Raw genomic sequence first — 15,456 nt, 5'->3', positions numbered from 1 at the left:
GCTTCTCCTGCACGCCAAGGCTTCTGCCTTGGCACTTCTTCACAACACACCCTCGTAACCATTTCCACGGACTTCCATCCATTCGATACGGATAAGCGGAACTTATCGGAACCTTCGCCAAGGCTTTGGATCGAGGTTTGTCACTGGTATATTGCGTGGGATGTTATGGAGCGGGGTTTGTGGGGGATTTCCTCACGGTCAGTCACACACAACCCTTCTTTCTCAAGCAAACAGTCCTGAAGACGTTCTGCGAAGGCTTTCCCAGAGACCGATGCTGGTGTATCAGATTCACCAGGCGGTCCTGATCAACTTGACGGACCGGCAAGTTCAGCGGACCACGAACGTGGTTCGGAACGTCTGGGACGAGTACGCGTAAGGAGTATTCTCCCGGTACAAAGGCATCGTCGAAGCGAGTTGGGGTGGTGTCCGCCGAAGGAAGTCACAGTTGGGTAGACTTACAGTATACGTTCGGTGCGGAGAATCGAATAGTTGTGGGAAGGGGATGTTCAGCCGGGTGAAGACTTCGGTTTGGGAGCAGCTATACCCTGAGGCGAGCTGGGAAATGGCGTTATCGTTGTGGGCTCTGATTCAGCAGTGCGGCATTTGCGGCAGAATGCATCTCGAGATGAGGCATTGCTTGTTTTGGGCTTGTTTGGCTAGTTTGGCTTGGATCTCGCGACCACGGGACTTGGCATTCATTTATTTCTCATGACGACGAGATGATGATAGGGTATCGGGACTCCCATGGCACTGGGAATAGGGCATCAAAGGCCACTGGGATTTAGGCGAATCAAAGGGACACACGATGAGATTCCCGCCTCATCCTTAATATTCTCCCCCACCGACATTTCCCGTTAAGTCTCCGCGGAGAATGACAACAGCGCGGATTTTCAAGACCCGCAAACTGATCTCCTGAGGCGGCGTCCATTAGTACGAAGTATCAGTTTCGAGTGGCCACTGGCCTTCTTATTATGGACGGCAGATTGATCGCTCAATCAGGTATATCGACTCGACACCGTCTCGCTCCAGTGTCGAACCGCCTGGGTTTATTGGGTCTAGCCAGGGAGCGCTCGCGGCGAGGTTGATTGGTTCGCTGATATAGACGACGAGATTGCAACTAGGTGTGTGTTACTGTACGTTGTAGGTGTCGTAGAAGCCATGAATTTGCACCCCCCTTCTTGCCCTGGCGTGGGATCAGGGTTTTCCAGTCGCCCAAAGGCAAAAGGAGCCTCCCCACCTTCCCGATCTCCCAAGGGTACAACGTACATACAACATGTACATGTGCGATGACGAGGTCCGCCAGGCACTCGTCGGGCAAGGGGAAACTGGGGCGCGTTCTGGGATGTCTCAGCGCTCAGCGTTTCCCATCTGCGATGCGTTGTATCATGTACAACGTATGTATGTATCTTGGTCATATGACCGCTTCGAGGACCAACGATGCGCGGGATGGGAACAAGGGTGTCCGAAAACGACAAGTCGGCACGGGGACAGTATCCAGTCCATGTTGCAGTTCAGTGTGCCTGACCACCAAAAAGACGGGTTGGCTTGCATTGCATATGTACAACTTCACTCGTTGGGAATTGGTGGAGAGGCGACGAAAAAGAAAGGGGGGAGGGAGGAGAATTAAATTAATACGTTCGCTCCGAAACATTACAACACATCACAGAAGTCGGAAACAGGCGGAAATTGACCCAACTAGCTTGGGACCAGTCCGGAAAGGCTCTGCAGAGTAATTGGTCTCAGGCAGGGTGGCGTCGAGAGAGCCTGTCGGATCGGGGATCGAATGTCGAAAACTGGGGAGATGGAATGACGGGAATTCGAGTCCGTCAGGGAACGCCTCTGGAGAAGAATATGAATATTCGTACATATGACAACCCAAGTTGAAGAATTCACGTCAAGGGAAGGACCGGACCTTGATCTGTGATATCATGTCGCTTTTTCTCTTCTCCCAGCAATTGAGTATTTCAGTGCCAAGGCTTGCGTCAGATCACGGAATAAATCTTCTTCGCATGTCCAGTCGCGAAGAACAACGCCGACCGAACAGTCTGGAATTATATCAAAAAAAAAGTGGAGAAGGGGGAGGGTTCAGTATTTGTCATTTTGTTGACCATTATTAGGTAGTACAACGTATTTGGTGGGCGATTACTGTATGAAAAAATACTTCGTACGGGCTGACCGAAGACCGAGGAAGACCCCCTCGCTTTCCAAACCGGGGGGTTGCTGGATACGAAGCCAACGAGTGCAGAGCAAATAATCACAGCCGCCAAGAGCTTGGCGCTTGGCGCTTGGAATGAATGTGTCACTGCGCCTCCGCAACCGCCGCCTGCAACTGCCCGTTTAAGGAGCTGAGAGTATCTTGGCGCTTAGACCCCGCCCATCATGACGTCGAGCTAAAAAGCGGTGCGTCCAGTACGACAGCCCACCACCTCTTCCTCCTCTCCCCCCACTTCGTCGTATTCCCGGCCCAATAAAGTAGAGGTTCCTCTACCCCACGGAGACCCCCAGTCAGGTACTCCAGCTGGTACATCATGCACTCCAGACTTCACCGTCCCTCACAATTGGACATTATGCTGTGTGATACCACACGCTCCCAGGAATCGACCATGCATTTACGGCACAGAGGCAATGGACTTTGGCTAGATTCCGTAGCGATTCCCATCGGTGCCTTTCTTGTACACGACTGACTGCAATGAGCCAGATTGAGACTGCGCAGCTCTCTCGGTGTGCTGGGGCGCGCGTTTCTCCGGTTGGAGGAGTCGGATTCATCCCGTGTTCCGTTCCGAATGGCTCAAGCATTGGTCTCGTACGAGTGCTCGGATGACTGTGTACTCAGTATGTAATCGTAGAACGGTACTTGGTACCTTGGGCAAACGTGATTTTGAACCCCCTTCCATTTAATCACCCCCACACCCCACTTCTTATGTCCGGGGGTCCCTATGTGGGGACGATGTCATCTTGTCGCAGCCCACGAACGGATGCGCTGATACGCCTCTCTGGATCGTGTAAAGTTACCGGTTCGTACTCCGGTGTCAGATAATTACTCCTTAAGACTACCATCCCCCGCTTTCGCACTCCCTGCCGTCCTTTTCATATATCCCCATTCACGCCTACTACGACTTTTCCGATAATTTGGTTCCCCCTTGTTGATCACGACATCACAATCACCACAATATAATCGTCTTCCATCACCTCGCCCATATTCAATGTGCACAAGATAAACAAAAACACGACGATACCTCGCCAGCAGCCCGCTGCCACACGTGGCCGTTCGACGTGCAGCCCAAACCTCTTGGACTTGTCCATCTCTGCCCATCACTTATGCAACAAAACACCCATCTTCCTTCCCTGGTATAACCAGTTCTACTCCGTCCAAACGTCGACCTCTTCTTGTCCTCTCCCTATTATCACAATGGCCATCTTCGATATTTTCCGGCGGACCAACCGACGCAAATCCATTGTCCCCCTTGACCCATCGACGGGCCAAGTCAGCAATGCCTCGCGGACATCCTTGAAGTCGGACAAGTCTACCGTTCGGTCCTTCAAGCTGGGCAAGTCGTTCTCCTGGAGGTCACGCAACGGTAGCGGCAGCCAGACCAGCAGCAACACGGACAGCAGTTGCATTGGAAGCAGCGAAGACTGCGGCATCGTCAACACGCTCGACCGTCCCGAGAAGGGGGTCCCCTCGTGGCTCAAGAAGAAGAACAAGAAGAAGCAGAGGGGGATGGACGACGACGACGACGACCCTCGCGAGAAGCCCCTGACAGCCGTTAACCTCCTCCACCAAGAGATGCTGAGCCAGTTCACTTGGACTTTCGGCAACCGACGAGACAGTATCAGCGGCCGGTCCAGCCTCTACGGCGGAATTAGCCCAGGAACCTCGAGGCTTCCCAGCATGGACGGCGGGCGCAGGCCCCTACCGCCTCGCCATCCCAGCTCTGAAGTACAGCACCACCAACATCATCACGACCAAAATGACCAATTCCTATCCCCATATGCTCCTATGCGCCGAAGAGCAGCTCTGAGCTTTGACTAAGATTGAAGACCGTCTTTTCTCTTCTCGTCTTCAAATGATCCTTTTCCTCTTTTCTGAGATACCCCGACAATTCACAACTACCTTTCTTGGAATGCAACAACCCAGCCCAACCCCCCCTGGCTGGTGGAACCGCATGCCTTACCGTAATGCCCTACAATGGGTACCACTACCTACCTACCTGATTGGACGATTTGCCCACAAATGGCACACGACACATGCATGAAGAGCCGTCGAGAACGGACTATTGGACGACTCGCTTTACAATGCAAGGCGTACTGGCGCTTTTTGCTGCCTTTTTTCTTTGTTTCACTTTTTCCAGCCGACGAAAAAGTTTTGCTGTCTCTACCTTTTCACCCACAAAAAAGTTATGAAGGCATAGAGTGAACATGTTTCACACACATCCTTGACAGGGATATCAGCACCGAATGAAGATCAGAATGTGAAGATTCGGGTGCTTCAAGGACTGTTTCGGGGTCTGACAGGTGATCGACTACCTGGAACGTCTTAATGAGATGGAAAGTTAGCGATGGGGATGGTGATGGTGGCTTGGTGGATGAGCGGTGCTGTGTGCAAGCTTTAGTGTAACGTGCGGAAGAACCAATATTCGGGCTGTCAGTCCCGGAGAGATACGGGTTTGGCGTCTGTCGGTTCCTCGTGGCTGAAATGTCAACAAAGTACGAGATAAGCTAGCGTTCAGTAGAGGCTTAATCCAATACAAAATCAATGAATGCAATTGTTCATGTTCACTACCTAGGTAGCTGGTCCCTAAGACTAATTCGGTCACACAATGGATGTAGCAACAGATAAATTACGGAAGCCTTTGTAGTCCCAATATGAGTAGAAAAGGCCCCGTACTCAAAACGTTGCATATTCTCACTTTCGTCCCGTACGAATCCCGTACATGCCTCAGGAGGCAGTCGAGGGATCGCATCCGGCTCAAGATCAGATGTCACATGGCTGAGCTGACCGAGCATTGGCAAAAGACGGTTCATTTTGGGCTGAGCGGGAACTTGCACGAAAAGAGGGATGTGGCCGATGGAAGATTGGTTTGCTCGGGCAGAAGGATGGAAGGAAAGGCATGACCGGAGAGGGAGACATTGGACGGTACAGACAGGCAAGATGGACACGCCGCACTCACTTGAGTAACTGAAGGGTTTGTCTGGTAGGTTAATTTGATCGGCATCATGGGCGGTCAATAAACCAGCCGATATCCTCCTGTTGAAAGCATTGGTAGGCTTCGAAGAGGTTGAATCGCAGTTTGCGAGTGACGCGCGACCATGGCTCGCCGCGAGTAGATGGCCATGGCCATACTGCACCAGTATCATGGAGGAACTCGAGTCGTGTGCGATGGAGGTTAGGAACAGGAAAGAGGAAAAAAGTCGCCAATTTTTTTTTCCCTGAAAAATTCTTTGGTGTTTATGGGGCCTGATATTAAAGTCATGTGACAAGCTGCCTTACAAAAACGGTATGCAGTCTGTCTACACACTGTTGACTGATGGATCGAAAACCGCTTTGGGTGATTGCAGTTTGATCCTCCCGGTAAGATGGCAATGGAACGGTATCATACACCAGAACCAAGCCGACAGCGGGCATGCACGACTCCTCGACTCGCATCGCGCAATGGATGAGAGCAGCCAGACCATGGCCTTACCGATCAAAATGCCTAGGAGGGCGCCGCCCTATTGCGCGTCCATATGAATTTCCGCCGAGCTGAACCATTGGGCTGGGCAGCAGGCCAACATCACGGAGATTGAACCCGCCATCCTACAAATCTAAGAAAATACGTCGCTGCATGACATTACGCATGATCCCCTGCGCCCTGGCAGATGCCGCCTCGTTGGGTTTCGTACGCACGGGTGCAAACAGAAGACACCCCAGGTACGTTGTAAACGCCGGCCTATCTCTTATTCGACTCCAGGCGGGCGAACGGAAAAGGGGTGAAGGCATGGGATTTGGTTACCATGCAACTATGTACCCCGCTGTCATGCCCAGACGTCTCGGTTCGTTATCTAGACCGCCACCTTGGTAGCAATCGTGGTCGTGGTCATGTTAAGGTCCTTGTTAAAACGAATAGCGTCAGTCTGGCGGATATCGAATTCCCGGACATATGGTTCACCCAGCTTCACGGGTCACGCTACCTAATGAGCACCATGTTGAGTACTCGACCATGTTAGCCAGTCCGGCGTCCTGCGGCGGGCCTATGACGTCCCGGCTTGGGTCTTACGGCCTGATAAGTCTCCCTAACTTGCTCTTTAGCCTGGACTAATCGGTCTCGCTTAGGCGGTTAGTGCCAAGGTCGTATAGAATATCCGTTCCATCCAAGTCCTCGTCCACAACAGTCTGCACCAGCTTTCGGCATATTCCCAGCCCGCATTCACCGCTTAGAGCAGCGATCCATACCGCTTGCCTAACATACGACTTCTCCGTGTAAATCCAATCTTCTCGGCCAAGAGCCACTCCTATTTTTTGGTTGTAATATGCCCTATACCGCTCTAATTCCTGAGGAGAGTTTTCGGAGTCGGCTAGCTTTGGCCATCTATGTATGATGGGATTCCAGTCACGTGTGATCTAACTAGGGTAGATCGAGTATCCGATGCACCGCGGCAGAGTCTGGACATGGTTCTAGTCAATTATTCCCGGGCAACGAGGGCAGCGAGGGCGACAAGGCCGACCGGCCGATGCTGGACTGCCCCTGCAGCCGCCCTCCAGCCAAGACCAGATCCACTTTCGGCGTGATGTTGGTGGACAATGCAATACCGATCTCCAAGCAGACCACCGCCCTACCCGTCCTGCCGTGCCGCCGCAGGTGGTGGAAAGCCGTGCATGCACACCCACACTGTCGGACGACGAGAGCACCAGCGAACTCGAGCCGGCGGATTCCGAGCCACGCCTTCAGCCCCAGAGTCGATGCAGCACCGCCTCCAGTCGCGGGGTTGATCCACAACAGAGGTCCGGCAGCTGCCACCTCTCTCAGCATCGTGGTCATCGTGACGATAGCCATCGCAAGGCTGCAGAATCCGACTGGCCGAAACCTGACACGGGACGCGCACCGTCGGTCCCAGAGTCCACACAGCACCGCCTCCAGCCCCAGGGTTGAAACGCAGCAGTGGCCCGATCCTTCGGTCCAAGACAACAGAGGGGAGCAGAACGAGGGTTTTGCCGCGCCGCCACAGGCACAGGAGAGTCAGGTAAACACGCTGAGGTCGCCGGCCGAGGGTAGCAAGTAGCAACGCACCTGAGCTGGCTCATGCTGAGCCATCCATGCAGCCGTCCACCGGCCCAGACCAGGCTAGCCTTCAGCACGACATCATGGGTCGTCAGCGACAGTACAGTCCCGATGATGAAGGGGTCTACAGTCCTGTTGAAGACAGCGTCGCAAGGCACGGCCAAGATGACGATGTTGCCCAGCCACCGCGTAAACGCCGCGGGATACGCACTTCATCCCCCACCCGCCGAACAACACCCGAGCCGCAGACCCGCCTACATCGCGCAGGCCACCTTGCTAGACAAGAAGCTTCGTCTCCATGCGTCAGTCTCTTGGACGTAGGCAACAGTAACCGTGCCGTATTTGCCAACGACAGTGGCAATAGCCTGTGAGACGCTCTTGATCTTATTGACAGACATGATGATGATGATATGACTGCGAAAGCGAGCGTTGCAGGAAGAAATCAGGAAGGATCAGGTTTGAAGGCTTTATTGAAAGGGGTTGTTCAGGTGTAGGTATCGAAGAGGGCTGATGGATGAATCTGACCTGGAATGAGACGGTTTCCTCGCCGCGTCTGCAAGCTTAGATACCCAAATCTTATGCCACTGAAACCTTTCACCACACTGGCCGCTTGCGGGGTCGGGCGACTCCTTCGGGCGTTCGGCTGACCGGGCATTCGCCGTCAAAAGATTGGTTCTTCTCCTGGTCTGGCCATTTCGCGAGTGTGATTACCGCTGCGTCTCGCTGTCTCCCTGGCGGCGTGATTGGCGAGACCCCGGAGCGTTGGGCACTGGGGCCATAAGCAGGGCCGCGCAGCATCATATGAGTTTTTGAATTCAGGCCAGGGCGCTTAGTTAGGGCGCGTAAATCGGGCATGATCATTCGCTGTCGTGTCGTCCAGAACCGCCAACAAGACCCACACCGGGCGTCATCAGCGTCAAGCAATCGCATGCACCATGAATTGTTGCTGTTTCCTAGCAAAACAATCGTCTACGTCGTCTTTCTGCTTGAAGCAGGTACTTTGCGATGGGACCCCGCGCAGTCCAATTATCAGCGCGGACGCTTCGCCGCCGTCTTCCGTCACTATACCAGTCCTCTGTCCTCCTTCTACGCCCTCGTTCTCTCCCACAGAATTCGCCTCAAAACGCAACACACTGTTCCCATCGATTTGCCAGCATGTCCTCAGTCTTCCCCCCCACTTCTGCATCTGCCATCGGACAGCAGCCCTTGCCCATGGGATTACAACTCCAGTCATCTCTGGGCAAGTGCTATGTCATCGACGAAGTGCTTTCCGAGCGACCTGCCGCTGGAAGGATCTGGTGTGTGTACCGCGCGACGTAGGTTGGCCCTTTTCTTGCGATCTGCCCGGTGTATGGCCAGAGGACGGAAAATTCCAACTACCTCCCAATTTCAGACACAAGGGGAAGCAGTTCATTCTCAAGGACATCATCCCAGGCGACTTCGATTACGTTATTTCGCTACAGAAGCACGTCGAGCACTCTCCCCATGTCCGAACAGCTGTGGATAGCATTCCTGAGCGGCATATTTTCGTCTTCCCCTATCTCGAGAAGGGATTGCTCCATGTCGACATCACAGCTCTTTCTTCCGTCGCCAAAAAGGTCATCATAAGGGATGCTCTCGCTGGCCTCGCTGATCTGCACGACAAACACATCATCCACACCGGTCAGCCACCCTTTTTACAGGATTATGACATGTATGCTGACATGGTTCACAGATATCAAACCCACAAACATCATGATGGATTCCTTCAAACAGGATAACGGCGACCTTGGATGGTGCAACGTCCAGATCACCGACCTGGAAGCTGCGGTGATACTTCCGCCCAAGGCCAAGGGCCTCACAGACCGCTTGTCGGGGAACCACTTCTGGAGAAGCCCAGAGGCTTGGGCTCGGGGAATCCAGAACACCCCATCGGACATCTACTCCTTTGCCATCGTGGTGAGTTCTTCCGTGAACAGGAAACACAGTACACAGGTGCTGACTGGCAGGCACTCAGGCAATATTCGCGTGGACAGGGAGGATGGTTTTCTTTTCAGACGAGGCGAACCGCGCTTCCCCCGAGGAGCAGGCGGAGCTGATACTCCGGCGCCACCTGTCCCTCTTTGCCAGCGAGATGGAGGATTTCGAGGGCTTTATTGCTTATCACGGGGGAGACGATAATCCGTTTGTCAAGCGTCTCAAGGAACTGCTCTGTACCTTCAGCGAGGAGGAGCCGAGGCTGCCCTTTGGGAGGTGGCAGCAGGTGGACCCCCAATTCAGGGATCTCATCTGCAAGATGACCTGCATGGATCCCTCGCGGAGGATCACGGCGCGGGAGGCGTTGCACCATCCTTGGTTTGCTGAAGACTAAGAGGCCTGGTACCGCTGTTCGCAAGCGAGCGCTGTCTCCGCGTACAATGGGTTTGGGGTGGGCGCAACGAGAGCTCCGCTCCATACTGCTGTCTCAGACCGCCCAGCCCCCCCCGGCCAATTACCCGCCCTGTGACACCAATATTACTTCCCATCGTCCCAGGATGCAACTCCCGTCCTCGTTCAAATGCTACTACTTCTGATATTCATCACTCCAAGTCCAGTACAGCAGATCCTGAAGACGCCGCGCCCTGCGCGGAGGATCCGGTCGCTCGAAGAGGCGCACTGCGGCGTGCCCGCCCCTTGGCCCGGTCGTGCTTCTTGCGTGGCTGGGAACTCGACGGGGGACTTTAGGATGCCCAGGTCTGAAGCTCGACGTGAAGCTCGTAGCGAAGCTCATGGCCGGTTCGGCACCAAAGCGATGTGGACTCCTGGCTAGGCTCTTCGTCCTCCGCACACAGGTACTTTGGACGAGCCGGCTCCTCGTCGACGTCCCCGGGTGCAGCGTAGTCCTTGGTGCCGACAGCTTGTGATCCGGGATCGTCCTCGCAATCCACGAATTCGTCAGTCAACTGCTCGAATTGCTCCGCCACATCAACTGTGATTTCTGCTTCCGCCGGCGCCTCCACGGACTGGCGTGCTCTTGCGTTCGCCGCCTGGATGAAGCTGTCGCGATCGCGATGCCTTTGCGCCGAGTCCCGTGCATTCCTGAATGCGGTTGCACCTTGAACAAATGTATCACGGTCGCTTGTCATAGCAAATGCCTTGACCTGAGTCATGTGGTACTCGGGCCGGCCGCCCGGCCCGGTCGGCGGCGTGACGTGGTGCGTGTACAACTTGAGTTGGCCGTCGACGTAGGTCGAGCTGTAGGTGTACGAAGTACGCATTTCCGTCAAAGACATGTTTCTTTTTTTTTTTTTTTTTGCTTATGGCCCTTATAACGAACGGCCTCTTATTGGTCCTGTGACATCGTAAAGTACAGATTACTTCGTGCCTACACGGGCTACCCCACAGACAAGGCTGACATAATTATTAGAGGCCGTAATAAAGACCCTCTGATTCTGAGCGACTGGCGACACCTTCACACGAACCCGTCGTCGCCTCAAGTTACAGGGGTTGAATTTTACTCACTAACGTTATCTGAAGGTGACTCGAGAGTTGAATGAATCATCTGCTTGATGTGTCGTGTCGGTTCATGATATGATATGGTAGGTACTCCCTAGGAATCTTTTCGGGGCTGGATTAGTCTCTTTTGTTCGCTGGTTCTTTTTCGTCTTGTCCTGTCCTGCCTGTCCTTCAGGCACCTAGGTTTTTGAAGCATCGCCTTCCTGAGTCGGGCTTGGCCACTGGCGCGTCGTCCTACATCATTACCTAGGAACTGCAATCCGCGACCAATTGGGCTTGCAGGGGACTTGGCGATTCATCATACCAACCTTCCGTTAACTCATCAACCCATATGGCCATTCCTCGGTGTCGGCGACAGCTCTAGCGATATCACAGACACGGCACCCATCCGCCACCATGATCCTCGGCGCCGTCTCCCTGATCGACTCGGCAATCTTCTGTCTCTTCCTCGCACCACAACTCATCATCCAGGTCGGCGCCTTCCGCACCATCTACGTCGCACTCACCTGCCTACCGTACCTCCTCGTCCGCCTTCCTCTTTGTCTCATCCGTGACCACTTATTACGTCCGCGTAGCCGACGGTCGCCCTTCGTCGCCCGAGCCACCGTCTTCGAGGATCTGGTCGTCCGCTGCGTGCGGTATGCCTTTCGCAATGTCCCCGCCAACATTGGCCGCGTATTCTTCCACAAGGCCGTGACCATGCCGTTTCTCACATGGCGCATGGCACGGCATGGTTATGTCAGGTTTCCCACCAGATGGGCCGAGTACAAAGAAGAGGTATGCATGGCACTTCCACGGCGATCGAAATGAATTCGAGGAGGCGAGGCGATACGGTGCCATGGTCCTGAAAGCGGGATGCTAATGTCACATGCGTCTCTTGCTAGGGTCCTGACGGCTTCAGCGGCCTCTGGATCAGCGCCGACCCATCTAAACCTCCGGATATGGTCTTGTACTACGTGCACGGAGGTGGCTTTGCCATGGGATCGGTACATTTCTACCTCGAGATCCTCCTCGCATGGCATTCCCTGCTCGCGAAATCGGGCTACCGAAACCCATGTATTTTCGCCTTGGAATATTCCCTCGTGCCAGAAAAGACGTTCCCAACGCAAGGGCGAGAAACGATGCGCGGCTACCGCCATGTGCTCTCAGTGGCCGGTGATCCACAGAAGGTAGTCGTAGCAGGCGACTCGGCCGGTGGGACGCTTGTCCTCTCTTTGCTCCTCGACATCAGGCGACTCAACGACTGCGCGAAGGCGTACCGGCGCAAACTGGAGTGGGCGGCAAAACAGGCCAACAACAACGGAGTCACCGACCGAGAGCTCAGGGAGCACTGGCTCAGCCTGTCCGAAACACCGCCGCCGGCGCTCGCAATCCTCGTTTCGCCGTGGGTAACACTCGTTTCCAGCAAACACAACAACTCTACAAGCGACTACCTGGACTGCGAGCAGCTCCATGTCTATGCGATGCAGTATGCCGGGGTGGATCAGCTGATGAGCCAAGCGGCGTCTCCAGGGCTCCAGACCGATCACCAAGTATGGGCGGAGGCTAGCCCATCCCACGGGTTCTTTGTGACATACGGATCGGAGGAAGTGTTCGCGCCGGATATCCGAGACTTTGTAGCCTTGCTGGGCACGGCTGCTGAAGTGGACGTTTTCTGCGACCAAGGCGGTGTCCATGCGTGGCCAGTGGCGTCATTGTTCCTTTCGAGCACCGAGAAGCGACTGTCGGGTTTGGAGACACTAACAGCAGCGATTAGAAAGCGTGTCCATTGAGCTCACGATCGATATCGGCCAACGGAGGGTAACGGAGGGCAATCGTCATGTGCTCAGATTAGATCAAGTAAATTTAGGGTCCTTCTTCAACCAGGCGACCACGGCGGGCCCGGCGACCTCGAAACACGGAGTTTGGGTCTCGGTTTCTGCGGAGCGCCAGCGCCATGACCGAAAATATTGGCCTCGGGCGTTTTGGTGCTCATCTGGATCATCATGCATGACGGGTGCGATGGGATTGTGCAAGCAAGACTGTACTCACCTACGGAGTAGCATTGCAAAGACGTCGAGTAAAAGATCGGGTTGAGGACCAAGATAAACAAATCGGAATGACTTGTCGCGTCGGGTGCCATCGCCGCAACCGAGGCGCGATATTCGATTTGTGAAAGACGAGAAAGAGAACGACAGAAAATAAGGGGCGCAGCGAGAGCGCCTATCCGGGATGTTGCATCTAACCAGAGACGCGAATGGCGGCCGGTTGCAGGGTATGGTCATGCTGCCTTCCGTGGCCGCAGTGGCAATTCAAGGGGAACATCGTGGACCTGAACTTCGACGACGCTAATGTCGCCGAGGAACCAAGGGCTTTGTCCAGGGCACGTGGTGTATGATGTAGTCGTCCGCCTACATCAGCAGTAGCGCCGATCCTCACCACCATGGCTGCAAATATGCCCAACGTCATAGTAGTCGATTGTATTCGCCGTTGGTGAGCTGCCTTTGAGAGCATGATATTCTGGAGACGGCTGCCTACCTCGAGGGTCCAGAAATGCTCGAGATGGAGATTTGGGAGCAGAGCATCGTATCGTCGCCGTGTTGGGAGAGGTGGGAGAGGCGGGAAATGGTGGGTACTGTAGGCAGCGTGTGGCTTGCAGGAGGATTGAGGGACCCGAAGGATATACGGGAGGAGACCGGGTAACCTGAATAGGGAGAAAGTGAAAGCAAACGATCTTTCTCTGGTTCTTTGGAATTGCAACACAGGCAATCAATAATGGAAATCTTACATGATGGAGTGAGCTGGCGGAGATGGAAGCTGTTCCCTATGAGACGCGGACGCGACATGGTGCGGGAAAAATTCCAGCAAGGTAAGATATGTAATTTACTACGTACTTAGTATGTACATACGAATACGTGGTATCCGTACCTACGGTTACAAAAATAATTACTTCGTATACGCATTCCCTTGATTAGGTAATGCCGCCAACCTTTGGGTCGCCCTCGGCAGGCGGCCGCCTTTTCAGCTTGTGGAGCTCATGACGATCGATTCCTGGTCAGGGCATAGTGTGAACCATGCGCCCCGCCCACCTGTCCCTTTAGGCCCGTTTTAAGAGACCCAAAATACTCGTCGCCTTACAACCGCGACGCGCATATAAACGGTGCGCAGTTCCCCCTCCACACATGGGCCTTTTCTCGACTTTCCGAAGAGGGCCGTCACATTTGCTGTTCTCGCATTTCGAACCTGATTCCCCCACTCGATTTTCTACAAAGTACACTCCTTGTACTTACCTTCTGTCAGCTTCCCGATTCCATTGTCCTTTTTTAATTTATTCACTATTACTTTTATCATTTTTCTCCTCTTTTTCCAGGCAACCCATTTCTCTTCACGCTTTGCCGCAAGTCTACGATCGGTCTCGTTGACTTGTCATGACGAGGTCCGGAACAGAACCTAAGACTCATTCTGCTTATATATACATTTCGCCGCCGCGTCATACATTCTCACGGACCAAGCTCCCACCCAATTGGGACTAGCGCACGGCCACCTTCACTCCCCTTTACTGAATCAGCCTTCAGGGTACACCAATTCTACCGTCAACGCTCTGCCTCCGCCACGCCATTCCGCCACGCCACGCCCAATCCAAAGCTCAACCCCGCCAATCCCGGGCTGTTAACGAGAGCTCAGTTCACAACTCCCTTCCCTTCCTCACTTTTGGGTTGGGCTTGTGGGTTGTCAAGAGAGCACAGTAGTGCAATCTGCATCCAGGTACGGAGTATTGCAAGTCCGTTCGTGAGAAAGGGACATCAGGCAGCGTGGGATCCAGTAGAACCTAGGGAAGGTTTTGAAGTGGCTTTCGCCCTCCTTTGCCTCATCGTGGTTACCTGCGTTTCCCTCCTGTTTTATATTCCTTTACTAGTCATTTCCTCTCTGACCATAGAAAGGAGCTAGTATTCTCTGGACTTGCATTAACACTGCCTCATTTTTTGTGTTGCATCCCTTCCAGCTGGAGGACAGCACTGAGTATTGCAGCTTACATCCTCCTCAATCCGCTCTGGAGTGGAGGCTGCTGTTACCTTCTCGCAACCTGACGGCACCTGTTTGTTGCATGATACCAAGCGAATCCTACCAGTTGGCCGACTCCAGTACTTGTTCAGAGCCTGTGTTTCGGGGTGGTTTTCCTGCCGCTGCACCTTTTTTCTCAGCACAACGCGCTCTTCCTTCAAGGTTGAACTGTTGTCTTGGCTTGGCTGTGCGGTTTTCCCTTTGTTCCGGCCGAGTCTGCTATTGCGCAAGTCTGGAGCCTCCACCTGGCACGCCTTAGCAGACGCGAGAGAGGTGCTTGGGCCGGTTCGCGTCGCTATCGGTTCTTTCCTGTCTCGATTCGAGGAGGTTTTGTCATCCGTGGCTTTTCCTTTTAGAAGACGGTTGAACGCAGCGAATCAGACTAATCTGAGAAGACGTGGTGCCCCCGTGGGAAAGCAGACGACTCAATCCACAAAGGCGAGTCGATTTGAGTCGGCCAATTCATCGCCTTGGTAGTGACTGGGGTGTCCAGTACAGTCAGTACCCATCAGGACGACGCGTACGCGGAACGAGCCAGTATATCGCGGATAATTCCACCCTGCTTCCGCTGGGCGCTGCTTTTCCCGTATCGAAAAAGAGAAGAAGGATAGGCAAGTGTGAGTTTCCTCAATTTGGTTGAAGTTAAGAAAGAGGAGAGAACGCGGAGGAAAAAAAAGAAAAA

At 53.9% G+C, this 15,456-nt stretch overlaps 8 protein-coding genes across 8 annotated transcripts; 5 read left to right on the top strand and 3 right to left on the bottom strand.

Moving 5' to 3' along the window:
• The first annotated feature begins 3,068 nt into the window (after positions 1-3,068).
• ACRALDRAFT_1077903 (uncharacterized protein) lies at positions 3,069-4,793 on the top strand. The gene has a single exon (XM_071018704.1). It carries the CDS (start codon positions 3,410-3,412, stop codon positions 4,031-4,033), a length of 624 nt encoding a protein of 207 aa, XP_070871803.1. The 5' UTR covers positions 3,069-3,409; the 3' UTR covers positions 4,034-4,793.
• Positions 4,068-4,793, top strand: ACRALDRAFT_1095117 (uncharacterized protein; the record flags this gene model as incomplete). The annotated part of the gene is made up of 5 exons (XM_071019760.1): positions 4,068-4,176; positions 4,259-4,305; positions 4,353-4,358; positions 4,394-4,413; positions 4,444-4,793. 5 exons carry the CDS (start codon positions 4,068-4,070, stop codon positions 4,460-4,462), a joined length of 201 nt encoding a protein of 66 aa, XP_070871802.1. The 3' UTR covers positions 4,463-4,793.
• An 899-nt stretch (positions 4,794-5,692) lies between these two features.
• Positions 5,693-6,418, top strand: ACRALDRAFT_213135 (uncharacterized protein; the record flags this gene model as incomplete). The annotated part of the gene is made up of 6 exons (XM_071024014.1): positions 5,693-5,721; positions 5,765-5,911; positions 5,952-6,033; positions 6,088-6,161; positions 6,208-6,267; positions 6,373-6,418. The coding sequence occupies 6 exons, from the start codon at positions 5,693-5,695 to the stop codon at positions 6,416-6,418; spliced, it is 438 nt and encodes a 145-aa protein (XP_070871801.1).
• Positions 6,419-6,501: 83 nt separating this feature from the next.
• ACRALDRAFT_1065813 (uncharacterized protein) lies at positions 6,502-7,574 on the bottom strand. The gene has a single exon (XM_071017220.1). It carries the CDS (start codon positions 7,032-7,034, stop codon positions 6,660-6,662), a length of 375 nt encoding a protein of 124 aa, XP_070871800.1. The 5' UTR covers positions 7,035-7,574; the 3' UTR covers positions 6,502-6,659.
• A 4-nt stretch (positions 7,575-7,578) lies between these two features.
• ACRALDRAFT_2037499 (uncharacterized protein) lies at positions 7,579-8,098 on the bottom strand. Its single transcript, XM_071020833.1, has 2 exons — positions 8,013-8,098; positions 7,579-7,945 (listed from the first exon to the last, which is right to left on the bottom strand). Exons 1-2 carry the CDS (start codon positions 8,055-8,057, stop codon positions 7,727-7,729), a joined length of 264 nt encoding a protein of 87 aa, XP_070871799.1. The 5' UTR covers positions 8,058-8,098; the 3' UTR covers positions 7,579-7,726.
• Positions 8,099-8,414: 316 nt separating this feature from the next.
• On the top strand, positions 8,415-9,609 carry ACRALDRAFT_1072614 (uncharacterized protein; the record flags this gene model as incomplete). Its single annotated transcript, XM_071018001.1, has 4 exons — positions 8,415-8,575; positions 8,653-8,921; positions 8,974-9,197; positions 9,256-9,609. The coding sequence occupies 4 exons, from the start codon at positions 8,415-8,417 to the stop codon at positions 9,607-9,609; spliced, it is 1,008 nt and encodes a 335-aa protein (XP_070871798.1).
• A 349-nt stretch (positions 9,610-9,958) lies between these two features.
• Positions 9,959-10,510, bottom strand: ACRALDRAFT_213132 (uncharacterized protein; the record flags this gene model as incomplete). The annotated part of the gene is made up of 1 exon (XM_071024013.1): positions 9,959-10,510. One exon carries the CDS (start codon positions 10,508-10,510, stop codon positions 9,959-9,961), a length of 552 nt encoding a protein of 183 aa, XP_070871797.1.
• Positions 10,511-11,129: 619 nt separating this feature from the next.
• On the top strand, positions 11,130-12,505 carry ACRALDRAFT_2044509 (uncharacterized protein; the record flags this gene model as incomplete). The annotated part of the gene is made up of 2 exons (XM_071021439.1): positions 11,130-11,510; positions 11,618-12,505. 2 exons carry the CDS (start codon positions 11,130-11,132, stop codon positions 12,503-12,505), a joined length of 1,269 nt encoding a protein of 422 aa, XP_070871796.1.
• Positions 12,506-15,456: the final 2,951 nt, after the last annotated feature.

The sequence above is a fragment of the Sodiomyces alcalophilus genome (assembly GCF_042370955.1).
Source record: "Sodiomyces alcalophilus JCM 7366 unplaced genomic scaffold ACRALscaffold_8, whole genome shotgun sequence".
Taxonomy (NCBI): Eukaryota; Fungi; Ascomycota; class Sordariomycetes; order Glomerellales; family Plectosphaerellaceae; genus Sodiomyces; species Sodiomyces alcalophilus.
Note: the sequence above shows the minus strand (reverse complement) of the source record. Positions and strands in the feature narration are given on the sequence as shown.

Coding starts and splice junctions, on each gene's coding strand:
- ACRALDRAFT_1077903 (XM_071018704.1), top strand. CDS start 3,410: ATGGCCATCTTCGATATTTTCCGGCGGACCAACCGACGCAAATCCATT.
- ACRALDRAFT_1065813 (XM_071017220.1), bottom strand. CDS start 7,034: ATGGCTATCGTCACGATGACCACGATGCTGAGAGAGGTGGCAGCTGCC.
- ACRALDRAFT_2037499 (XM_071020833.1), bottom strand. CDS start 8,057: ATGCTGCGCGGCCCTGCTTATGGCCCCAGTGCCCAACGCTCCGGG. Junction 7,946..8,012: donor CCAGTGCCCAACGCTCCGGG/GTCTCGCCAATC, acceptor CGAAATGGCCAG/ACCAGGAGAAGAACCAATCT.